The sequence below is a fragment of the Orycteropus afer genome, unplaced genomic scaffold (genome assembly GCF_000298275.1).
Source record: "Orycteropus afer afer isolate SDZICR_OR568_19922 unplaced genomic scaffold, OryAfe1.0 scaffold00123, whole genome shotgun sequence".
Lineage (NCBI taxonomy): Eukaryota > Metazoa > Chordata > Mammalia > Tubulidentata > Orycteropodidae > Orycteropus > Orycteropus afer.
The window spans coordinates 5,639,667-5,652,725 of NW_006921710.1; the positions used below are offsets into that span (position 1 = coordinate 5,639,667).

Sequence of the window (13,059 nt, forward strand, 5' to 3'; positions counted from 1 at the left end):
GAAAAGACCAAAAAAAAAGGGCTAATTCCAGGTCTGGGGAAGAAAATGATCAAGATGAAGAAGGAACATCTTAGCTTATTTATTGTATGTTACAATACTACTGGAGCCATGTCAAAAGTACAGCGGAGGCAACCTGAAGGTGATCCCACTGGCCAAACATGGGACAATCTGAAAAATAACAAAACTGTGATAGTTTGAAATACATCATATATCAAATACATAAAATTCACTAAATCTTAATGACATTAAAAACAACAACAACTCATGGGCCACTTTAAGATGAAGGCTAGAAAACTAAGTCAGTATTCTGAAAATTGATTAAAAAGACAGAATCAAAACATTGATCCTGCCTTTCCTGTACAAACTGTACAAGAAAAATAGTTAATACAGAAAATTTCTTCTTTGCAGAAGAATTCTAGCTAATAAATACAGGAAAGAGAATTGGAAAACTGAAATGTTACTACCCTTAATGAAACAGCAGATACAAACAATGATCAGTAATGGCTGCTAAATCCTTAGCTAAAGGTTCAATGGGATCTTTATTGTGAAAGGCTGATAATACCTGAAGCCACTAGTCAATCTTAACATGATAACTGGAAAAAAAAAATCAGATATTATCTGCTTCCTGATGTGTTCAATAACAACTATACAGCAACAACTATGAAGTACTGTTGCAAGAAGAAAAAAACAAAAATTGAACCTGAATCATCAAGCCTCTAGATCTGTGCTTTCTAATATGGTAACCACAAGTACTTATTTAAATTTAAATTAATTAAAAAATGTTTTTCCATTATACTATTTAGAAACTAAAATTCAGTGCCCAGTAATCACATGTGACTAGTGAGTGCTGCACTGCACAGCACAGATATAGATCATTTTTATCACCACAAAAATTCTATTGAGCAGTGCTGATGAAATGGCCAGTTCACAAGAAACACTGTGAATAAAGGAACATATTAAGATATCACAGTAGTGCAATTACGCTCTGGAATTCTCTAGAATGTGGGAAACTGTATAGTACAAATGAACCAAATTCTTCAATAAATGACAAGAGATAAAAAAGATAAGGGACATAGTACACAGAAATAGTTCACAAGGTTTGAACTATTACCTTTGGTTGGCTTATGGGATTTATCAACCAAATGCAATAGTTCAAACCTTGTGTGGATGTTAACTTTCAAACCAATAGTAAAAACAAATACAGGAGATAATCAGGGAAATTTGAATACTTACCAGATATTTGATATTAAAGAAATTATTAATGTTTTAGGTGTGATGTCAGTATTTTGCTTATGTTAATAAAGGATTTAATCTTTTAGAAACACATACTAAAGTATTTTACAGAGAAAGTAATAAGTCTGAAGTTTATTGTAATTTGGGGCTGAGGGTGCAGATAGAGGTAGAGATGAAAGATTTCCATATGGATTTTTGTTGAAGCTGGGTAATGGGTGCATAAAGGCTCATTATGTTCGTCTCTCTACTTCTGTTTAGGTTTAAAATTTTATAAAAAGCAAAGTTAAGAAAAGCCATAAAGAGAATTAAAAGGAAATAATAGACGACAAAAGTAAACTGCTGTCTTGAATATACTTAAAGTCCTTAATACCTAGAACGCATATAAATTGATTTTTCAAAACACATAACTCCAACGGAAATAGGAACTAAGGACAAGAATGTCCAATTCATAAAAAAAAATACAAAAAGCTAAAAAAAAAAAAAAGTGAAAAAAAAGTAATTCAAGCTCACAAATAATTCAAGAAATGCAAATTATAACCAAAAAATATTAATCAAAGGGCAAAGATGCAAGGAACTTGCATTATCGAACACTGCCAAGTGTATGGCACCTGGACATTGCTTGTAAAAAAGTAGTGCTTGTAAAAAAGTTTCCGTAGTAAAGTGATTTGAACCAAGAACTTAAAAATTCTTTGACCAAGTAAATTCATTTCTAGGAATTTAGTTCAAAAAATCAGAAATAAAGACAAAATGTATGTAAAATGATATCACTGCAGGGTTACACAGGCAGTGAAAATGTTCAACTTAAATGTTCAATAACAGGCATGATAAACAGGCACTTCAATAAATTCTGGTATGGTTGTATGCTGGAAGTATCCAATTTTATCTGTTCACTAAATATTTAATGAATACCTCCTATGTGTCAAGGCAGTATTTGGAACTATTAACATTGACTTAAAATCAACAAAATGTTTTTAATGATTATAGTAATTACATGTTCAAAATATAATGTTAACTGAAAAATACAATATACATTTCTGTAAAGTTTTCATTTTTACCATAAGCATAGCAGGTGTATCACTGGATGAACTAAAATATCTTGCAATCAGAAGAAATGTATTTTTTAACTCAAGCTATGAAACACCACACCTACTGAAGTTCAATTTAGGGAGGAGGATGACAAATGCACACACACTGGAAAACAAACACGAAAAGGTTCCCTCTAAGGAAGAAAACGACAAGCAATGTTCCCTATTTCCCCCAAGTATGTATTACTTCTAAATCAGAAAACAACTGTTTTTCCTAAGGAATAATGAAGAATCTGTATAACACTTTGTAACATACAAGAAATTGGAGGACATTATGCTGAGTGAAATGAGTCAATTAAAAAAGGACAAATACTGTATGAGTGTACTACAGTAAAAAGTCAAGGAAAGATTTACACAAGGAAGGAAACTTTCTTTGTTGGTTACCAGGGATGGGGTGTGGGGAGGGAAAGAAAACTGTTAGCTACGTAAGAGACAAGTATTGATTCGGGTGAAGGGAAAGGCAATAAATATACCAAAAGTGAGTGACCAGCAAAGTAACACTAAGGAAAAGAAAGGCAGAGAGGTGGCACAAGAGGTACAGACAACAAAGGTAAATATTTCTACATATACAATACTCCACTATCAGTAATAACGAACTTAACCTATGGGTGGATTCATAGATAGACAGGCAAATGATCAGGTACGGGTAGGCAAAAGGGAATACATCCATGACCATATGTAAGTCTGGCAAATGAATATATCTGTAAGTGCTATAAGAATGTCCATGTATAGCAGCCAGGTGGACCATTGGGACTATGGCCCCTGGCTGTCCTTCAGGTCTGGGGTTGAGCCCACCCCTGTGGCGTCCAGCTGGGCAGACGGCGTATGGGCTAGGCATTTGCATTGGGTAGATACACTCCTTGGAGAGATCGGTCATGGGAGGATAGGGGGGCTGTGTATGTGTGAGGAGGCAGCTCGAGAGGTGGTAGGTGTGGGGAGGGACGTGAGGGGGAGGTGGCTGTCGTGGGGAGAGGAGTTGTTGCTTTGTGGGAGGTTGTGGTGAGTGTTGTGAGACAGGGTGTATGTGGGCTGTTGTATGGAAGGTGAATTTGCTCTGTGGACTTGTACCCAAATCACAGTGGAAACTGGAAAAAAAAAAAAAAAAAAGTCCATGTACATAATAGAGCTAATGGTGCAAAGTTATGATGATTTCTTAGCCTTGAGAAAGTATGTCACTGGGCATGGGCTTAGGACCATAGTCAAGGAGGACATCAAGCTCAACTGGCATAACATACTACATAAAAACATTGTTCTACATCCTACTTTGGTGGGTAGTGACTAGAGTCTTAAAAGCTTGTGAGCAAAGGGGCAAGGTTGTGGTCACTGCTTGGTCATAGCCAGCTACCCAGGAGGACCGAGTAGTTGAACCTGCGGGCTTGGGACCATAGTCGCAGGGGGGACATAAAGCTCAATTGGCACAACATACTATACAAAACATTGTTCCACCTCCTACTTTGGTGAGTAGTGACTGGGATCTTAAAAGCTAGCAAGCTGCCATCTAGATGCAACGATGGGTCTCTCCTCGTCTAGAGCAAAGAAGAATGAAGAAAACCAAAATTCATGGTAACAATTAGTCCTAGAGGCTGGTACACCATCCGATCTGCAGCCTATACAACTATGAGACCAGAAGAACTAGATGGTGCCTGGCTACCACTGTCATCCACTTGGAAGGGTATCTATGTAGGAGATCCTTGATAGAGAGGGAGAACAGTGTGGAACAAAACTCAAAATCATTTGGAGAAATAAAAAGAGTGGGGGGACCAGGTTTGCTGGTCTGATAGAGCCTGGTGGAACCACTGAGACTATGGCCCCTAGCTGCCCTTCAGGTCTGGAATTGAACCCACACCTGTGGTTTCCAGCCAAACAAAATACAGGCATATGAGTTGAACATTTACCTCAAGTAGATACACTCTTTGGTGAGAACAATCATGGGAGAAAGAAGGGCTGCTTATGCACAGGGAGACAGCTCAGGCGGCAGGAGTGTATGGAGGGATGGACACTGGGAAGAGGTAACTATGGGGAGGAAGTGGGAGGGGAGCTGTTGCATTGTGGTAAACTGTGGTCAATGACATGAGACAAAGTATATGTGAACTGCTGTATAGAAAGTGAATTTGCCCTGTAAATCTTCACCCAAATCACACACACACACACGCAAAGCTTGTGAGCAGCCATCTAAGATGCAACAATTGGTCTCTCCTTGCACAGAGCAAAGAAAAATAAAGAAAAGCAAACACTCATGGAAATAGTAGTCCAAAGGACTAATGGGCCATGAGAATTTTAGCCTTCATGAACCTGAGACTAGAAGAGCTGCCTACCACTGTCAGCAGCTCCAAAAAGGATCAAAATAGGAGATCCTAGATAGAGTGGGAGAAAAATGTGGGACAAAACTCAGAATCATAAAAAAGACCAGGCTTACTCTATCAGACTGGTGAAATCCCTGAGACTATGACCCCTAGTAGTCACCTTTTGGGCCTGGAATTGAACTCACTCCTGTGGCTTCCAGCTAAACAATAGGTCTACATAGTGAACCATTATACCAGGTAGGTATACGCCTTAGAAAAACCAATCATGGGAGATCCAAAGGGCAGTATGTGCACAGGGAGATAGCTCAGAGGGCAGGAATGCACAGGAAAGGACACAGGGAAAAGGTAACCACGGGCAGAAGTGGGAAGTTCATTATGAGGATTGCAATCAATGTCATGAAACAAAATGCCTATGAACTATTGAATGCCAAATGAATTTGCTCTGCAAACTTTCACCCAAATATCATACACACACACACAAACTGTTTTTAATGTTCTCCATTTCAAAGACAAGAGAGTCATTCTGAAATCCCCTCACCTCTGAGGTGGCACGAATGATCCCTGAGATGAGGCTGCACAGCTGGTTGCCCCGGGTCCTGAAGACAGACAGGTCTATCTTCAGCAGGTCTTTGTGCTGGTCAGAGGAATCCAGCTGCTGGTTGAGCTGCAGCACCTCCTCCTGCAGTGCATAGAGGCTCCGCAGGCGAATCTGGCCTTCCTCCTTCCGAAGCCGCTCCCGCTCCACTTGCTTCAGGCGCTGCTGCTCTGCCTCCCTCAGCTTCAGGTTCAGAATCTACAGAAAGGGCCATTAAGTTACCTCTTCCAAGGGGCTCCTGGGCTTGCTTCTTCTTTTTATATTCTTCAAGCTTTACATGGGCTACACATTTTCACAGACAGGCAGATGGACCCAGAGCAGGAAAAGGACTCCCCAAGGCAGTCGCACAGAGCCATGTGAGCCAGGTCCTCCTTGATGACTGTCAGAATCTCACTCCAGGCAAGTTACAAACAGGCACCAAACTGACACCCACTGTGATCCTCCCAGGCTGACCTTTGCTCTGTGTCGATGCTCAGCTTTTAGCTTCTCCTGGTGCCCCAGGACTTCTCTGGTACTGAATGAAAAACAAGAGGAATAGTCAGGGATGCTTCCTAAAATTGTTTTACTTCTAAATGGCTCCAGCCTTGTTTTACACTGGCCATCCTTTCAAGGTCGGTCATTAGGTAATACGCTTCTCTTTTTGGTACATAAGGACTCCGAGGAGCGTTGGTGGAGTAGCATCTAAGGCATTTGACTACTAACCAGAAGGCTGGTGATTCAAACCCACCAGCCACTCTCGGGAGGAAGGCTGGGCAATCTACTTCCATAGTGATACTGCCTCGGAAACCCAAGGAGGGGTCGCTATGGGTCAGATCCGACTCAACAGCAGTGCATTTGGTTTTGGTTTTATAAGGACTCCGAAGAAGTTCAACTCCTCTTTCAGAAAGAGTTTCAGTGGACCACATCAACATTCTCACTCACCTCTTCTCCATGACTTCCTGTAAGTCCTGGAATTCTTTATGTTGCTTCAATTCTTTCAGTTCATCAAACCGCTTTAGTTGTTCAGATGCCATCTCAGAGAGGGCTCGCACCTTTCTCTCCTGTTCCTCCTGCCATTGCCTCAGGCCCTCCTGAAAAGGATCAGCATGTGCTCTTGGGGGTACCTTGCTCCTTTACCTCTGTGAGTCACCCTCCCAGCAGTCCTTAACACCATGAGAAACACTCAAAGGCATGGAATCATCTACTCCTTTCTCAGAGCCTTTGCATGAGTCACCTTTCTCCTTTGGGTTTATCTTTAAAAACTCAGCTCTCTTGGGAAGCTTCTCCAATTTGCCCAATATGGTTTATATTCCTCTAGCTCAAGGTGGGAATGGATAGTCCTAATCATCAGAATCTGAGAATATATTTGCTTCACATGGTAAAAGGGACTTTGCATATGTGATTAAGAATTTCGAGATAGGAAGATTATCCTGAATTATCTGTGTGGGCCCAACACAATTACAAGGGTGGGTATTCCACTGTTATTAACAGAAACTCAGTTCCCTCTAAGTAATGACTCCTCTTTCCCTCTCTCTCTCATTCCTGGAAAACACATAAACGTTGGCCTCTTCATTTCTTATCTGTCCTTCTGACTTATGGCACTCAATATACTTAAAACACTATCTATTTTACTTATATTCTTGTTTACACCTTTTCTCTCCCCATAAGCTCCATGAAGGCATGGATTTGTCTACTTTATTCACTGCTTTATTTATAGCCCTTAGTACAGAATCTAGCACTTGGGTGTTCAAATAAAAAATAAATAAACCAATGAATGAGGGAAGATTCTAGAAGACTTTTACTTTATAAACTCTTGTACATTTTAAAATTTTTTTATTTTAAAAAGCATGTATTGTTTCTAATTAAAAAAAAACATAAAAGCCAAGTAAATTTACTTAAATGGGGCTATTCTATTCTCAAGAGCCTATTAAGGTCCCATCTTCTCAGTGTAACTTTATCTGATCTCACTCTGAATTCCTAGAGAACCATTACATATTAGCAACAACTACATGCCACCCTTATGTATATATCCTGCCTTCCCAGTTTGCTGTGAGCAGACTAACAGCAGAAAAGGTATTTAATACTGCTTTTAGAATTCTACCTCCTAATACAGTCTGTGCTCAACAAGTATCTAAAATGTCTTCTCTTCCATTTTTATTAAAATTTCCTCCTGTGAAGGAAACATCTGAATCTGGTGCAGTCCTTAGCATACGAGATTTCAAAATATGCTACTAACATAAGACCAATAAACCTTTTCATACTGAAGAAAATGTTCGAGGTCATCTACCTAGGCAAATTCAGCACAATACTCCTAGAGCCCATCATCTGAATCACTATTTTAGTACTTATCATAGTCTACTCCAGCTCCATGACAGCAGGAATTTTTGTCTGCTTTATTCACAATTGTGTCCTCACAGCCAAACACTGATGCCAACTTATAGCAAGCATCCAAACACTAAAAATCAAGTCCTGTGCTAAGCGCTTTATATACATGATCTCATTTCAACTTCACATATCATTTATCCCCAAATTCTGGAGGCATAAATGGAAGCCAGGAAAGCCTAAGTACTTTTCCCAAAGTCACACATAAAATAGAAGAGCTTGTATTGGAAACCAGATAGGACTTGAGTGTTCACTCTTAAACATATTACACTTGCTCTCTGACCGAACTGTGAGTTCCTAGTAGGTGAAGCAGAATGATTAGCATAAGGTAGGCTTTCATAAATGCTAGGGAACTGCATGAAAATATGGCTCTCCAGGGTTAGGCCTGCCTTACTTCATGGTTCACTTACTATTCCTTTCATTCTGTGCACTAGTTCATACATTCGAATGCAGCCTTCCACCTTGATCCCCCGGGAGGATGGAAGTAGCATAGACTCTGTGTGCTGGGATTCATGTTTGTCCTATATAGACAGAAGATGGAAAAAGAATTATGCTTTTAAGTGGTAAAGTTGTTATTATTCCTTCTAGACATGCCTACTTATGAACAACAACAAAACAATTTAGGTTAGAATCAATGGTTCTAATTGTTTTCCTTAGTAAACATGAATATTTGTTGCTTTGGATGGCTTTGATTTTTTTTTTGCTGTGTGCCTGCTTGTTTCGCTCTGGCCAGCCATGTATTTATCCCTTCTTCTAATAAGTGCCCATTTATCCTGGGGTGGTTTAGATGAAGCCAACTCCAACCCAAATCCCAATTCTTCCACCCTCCTGGCCTCAGGGGTAAGCATAAAACCCGCATGGCAATCCAAGAACTCTATCTCACTGTACCCAAAATCTAGTTCAGGAATGTAGCATATGACCCAGGCTAGGCTAGAGTTTATCCTTGAACTTTTCTGATGGCTTTCTGGGAAGGCTTTCTCTTCTTTTGGAGTTGCTACCACACAGTCTATCTGAGAAGTAAGACCAAGAAGAATTACACAGGATACTAAGAATAGGAATTTCTCCCTCTTGTTTTCATAAAGAAAACACTAGGTGACGCAGTAAGCAATGTCCCTACAAACAGGTACAACAAGAAGCAAAATTTTCCCCATTACAAAGTCATTGTTGTATGACATCTGTCACTTCAGTTTTGCAGCCACCATGTCTTTTGTCTTAAGATGACTGAAACCTTACCTTGGTTCCATCTGGTGTTGTGGGGGAGGCTGGTGTGAATGCAGGGTTTCTGGTAGGAGATTTGGGAACAAATGAGGATTGGTGTAGGGCTGAAGTAGATCCAGACAGTGATGACGCCTCAGAGGCGTCTCTTGAGTTCTCTTGTGAATAGGGTAAGACATGATCTACCACCCATCCGGAATAAGCAGATAGCTTAGGAAGAGACATACATTCTTCTAAAATATCCTACAAAGAAAAGGAAAGTTAAGCCCAATGTGTCTTACTGAAAGTCTAAGAAGGCCTAAGTAAATCCCAAAGACCAAAGGTAATCATATTAACAATGGACATGAAGAGAGACCCAAGATAATCATATTAACAATCAGAGATGAAGAGAAAGTATAGTTGTTCCCTGATAATGCTCCTGATCATCGTTCTTTCAAAGAATATCACACTCAATAACCCTGACCATAGAAAAAGGAACACCATACAAAGATTGTCATTGAAGTATATTTGAAAGCAATCTAAATAAACATTGGTATAGAACACTGGAAGAATTCTTCTTCCCACTTCCTTTCTATTTTATTCTATTTTACTTTTCCTGAGGGCTCCTACTTGTATTTCAGCTCCTTCCATAGTAGTCATGCCCTTTTTTTTGGCCTAAGCTCTAGTATGTCTACATTTCTCTCATGTTTGTAGAGAATACTAGAAGAATTTTAAAGTACATTTAAATAATCAGTCATTTTAAAAGATTGTGAATTCAATGTAATAGCATATTGAAGATTCAATTTTAAGTGACAAAAAGCAAAAGTAAACACAATAGTATTATATAAAGTAAAAATAAACATTACTGCATTAAAAAACCATAGAGGAACTATATCAGAAGTTATGCCTGAGTGAGGAGTGTTCTAATTTTCTGTATTTCCTAATTTTTTTTTGAAATAAACATGTTATAATTTTAAAAATGAAAATAATAACCATATAAAAAAAGAATAGTGGTTACTGATATAAAAGTCCATTTATGGCTTGAATAAAATGGGATTTATAATAAAAGTCTAAAACAAGTCCTAGATACTCTGTAATATCTGTGAGACAACTTATTCAACTGTACCAGTTAACTATTATCTCTATATGTTTGGTGTACAGTGCTTAAATATGGAGAAACTGTTATAGCGATTAAGAGCACTGAGCTCAAAACCATCCTTTCTAGGTTTGAATTCCACCTCTTCATTCCTCTTGAGTTACGCAGTCTCTCTGTGGTTCGGCTTCATCACTTCCAAAATGGGATGATAAAGAACCCACCGCATAGGTTTCTGGGAGGATTAAATAAGTAATACATATATTCATATACAGGACTCGTGTCTGATACACGGTAAGTCCTCAATAACTGCAAGCTATTATTTTATCTAGGTCAGTGGTTCTCAAGGGGGGCCAAATTTAGCCCCTAGAGGACATCTGGCAATGTCTACAGATATTTTTGGTTGTCACAACTGGGAACATCACTGGCATCAAGTAGATAAAGGCAAGGAATGCTGCTGCACATTCCTCAAAGCACGAGACAGCAGTCCCCTACAGCATAGAATTATCTGGCCCTGCCAAAAATGTCAACAGTGCCCTGGTTGAGAAATTCCAATCTAGATTATGAGTACACATGACATGGGTACACGTGTACAATAAACAGATATTCACACCCTGGCACACAACCTGGACATGGAAGCAAACATGCTGATATGCACACTGTACACAGTAATGAGACTAATTTTAAAAACATATTATTCAAAATAACGTCAGGACACTTTTTAGTTATTCCTTACACCAAAATAAATTCCAGGGACAGTTTCAAATGTAAAAAATGAAGCCATACATACAAAAAACACGATAAACAAAGAGAAAAATTCAACTAACTGGAAAAAAATATAAGCAATATGGATTGCAGATAAAGAACTGTTATCCCTAATATATAAAGAAATTTAAAAATTAGAGGGGGGACACAAACCAGTAGGCACACTGATTATGGAGAGGAATTTGGCAATAGTTAAAAAAACTACATACGTGTCTACCATTTCACCCAGCAATCTCACTTCTTAAATTTTATTTATACTGAAGATACATATCCCACAAAATAAAAATACACACACACAAGGTCATCATTGTAATACTGCTTATAAATGCAAAATATTGGAAACAGTCTCAATACCCATACACACTAAAACAGTTGAATTAACTGTGATATCTCTACATAATGAAATACTATGCAACTGGGGAGGGGGGTACGTATATGGAGTGATTTCCAAAATATATTAAGTGAAAAACAATAAGCACAGAAGAATTTCTATTTAGTGTACAAAACAAGGAAAATAAGTCAACATACATATTTGTTCATTTATGCAAAAAGAAACGCAGGAAAAATAGGCCAGAAACAATGAGAATGGCTACCTACAGTGAGTGGCAAGTGTCTGGGAAATTGTGAAAGGGGTGGAAGGAGTGACACTCCTCTCAGTGTATCTTCTTGTATAGTTCGATTTTGTAATCATTAGGTTCCACGCACTCAAAATCAACAAGAATGTGGAAAAAGGCTAGAAGGGAATATAAGCAAAATCAAACGGACCTAACTATATTTCAAATGAATAGAACAATGCATTGGCAGGAAGTGGGATGGAGGTGAAACTAATCTAAGTAACTTTTGAACACAATACTTCGACTATGACAATACTTTCCTCTCAGGCTAAAGAGGAAAAAATACCGTAAGCAAACACTGAACTGTCAGTAGATTTGTTCTTCACAATTATTCTAAAGTGTAAGATTTAGAAACTATTTTCTACGTATTCTAGGATTGAGTAAATAGATATATTGTGGATACAGAAGCCAAGTTTCTCACTGTCAGAGAAAGGAAAGGGTAGAATGAACCTCTGGTTTTAGATAAAAATTGAAGCTATCAATATGAACTCATGGTTTTTAATGTATCTAGAAATAGATAGAAAGTCGATTAAAACTCAGCAACCCACAGGACAGAGAACTGCCCCACGAGGTTTCTGAGGCCATAATCTTTACTGAAGCACACTGTCACATCTTTCTCCCACAGAGCACTGGTGAGTTTGAATCACTGACCTTTCGGTTATCAGTCAAGTGTTTAATCAATGCACCACCAAGGCTCCTTATATACACATACAATAGATGTGTGTACACACATACATATAGAAGTAGATCTAAGACTACATGTGTACACACACACAGGCATGTAAATACATACTAGCATTCTATCCACTGAGAGGACTCAGAAGCAATGACACCCCTATAGTAGTACTGGACACATCTAATGTACAGACCTTGGTTTCTTAATAACATTTTACACAAACAGACACCAAGAGTCCTTGCATAAGTGACAGGTTTCAGAGTTGGGGATGGGGAAATATAAGATAAGCTTGGAACTCTTGTTGTGCCAGAAAGTAAAAACATGTTCAAAGAAAGGTGAGGCCCTTTCCCTTGGCATGGAGGAGTCAGCAAAGCAGCTGAGGATGCAGGAAGGTAGGCAGGTGGATTGGTTGGAGGGTAGGTTGGTTGATTTCAGGGGGAAGCTGGTGAAAGAAACAACCAGCTGGGTAAGAGTTTGCTACAATTAACTAAATAAGTAAGCTAACTGAGCAAGTAAATAAATATACTGAGGTTAAAAGGGCCCAGACTCTCATTGTTAGTTATTTACAAATACAGATGTTGTTGTTACATGCTATCAAGTTGGTTCTCACTCATTGCAACCCTACCTACAATAGAACAAAGCACTGCCTTTTCCTGTACCACCCTCACAATCACTGCTATGTTTGAACCCACTGCTGTGGCTACTGTGTCACTCCATCTCATTGAGGGAATTCCCTTTTTTCACTGACCCTCTACTTTTCCAAGCATGGTACACTACTCTAAGAACAGGGCCCTCCCGGAAAATGTCCACAGTACATTAGCTTAAGTCTTGCTATCCTCACTTCTAAGGAGCATTCCAGCTGTACTGTTTCCAAGACAGATTTGTTCATACTTCTGGCAGTCCATGGAATAGCCAATATTATTCATCAACACCATAATTCAAAGGCATCAATTCTTCCTCGGTTTTCCTTATTCACTCTCCAGCTTTTGCATACAAAGGAGGCTACTGAAAATACCATAGCTTGGGTCAAGTGCACCTTAGTCCTCAAAGTGACATCTTTACTTTTCAAAACTTCTAAAAGTTTTCTGCAGCAGATTTTCCCAATGCAATACATCGTTTAATTTCTTTTTCTTTTTTTTT

The 13,059-nt window shown here is 38.8% G+C and overlaps 1 protein-coding gene across 1 annotated transcript in view; it reads right to left on the bottom strand.

Annotated features, from left to right (window-relative positions):
• The window catches only part of GLE1 (GLE1 RNA export mediator), a 55,928-nt gene that overhangs the window by 18,597 nt on the left and 24,272 nt on the right, over positions 1 to 13,059 (bottom strand). The window contains exons 2-6 of the mRNA XM_007944361.2: positions 8,811 to 9,035; positions 7,988 to 8,098; positions 6,138 to 6,286; positions 5,670 to 5,730; positions 5,160 to 5,414 (exon numbers count right to left, since the gene is read on the bottom strand). Coding sequence (XP_007942552.1) covers positions 5,160 to 5,414; positions 5,670 to 5,730; positions 6,138 to 6,286; positions 7,988 to 8,098; positions 8,811 to 9,035 — 801 coding nt within the window. The remainder of the gene's footprint in view (positions 1 to 5,159; positions 5,415 to 5,669; positions 5,731 to 6,137; positions 6,287 to 7,987; positions 8,099 to 8,810; positions 9,036 to 13,059) is intronic.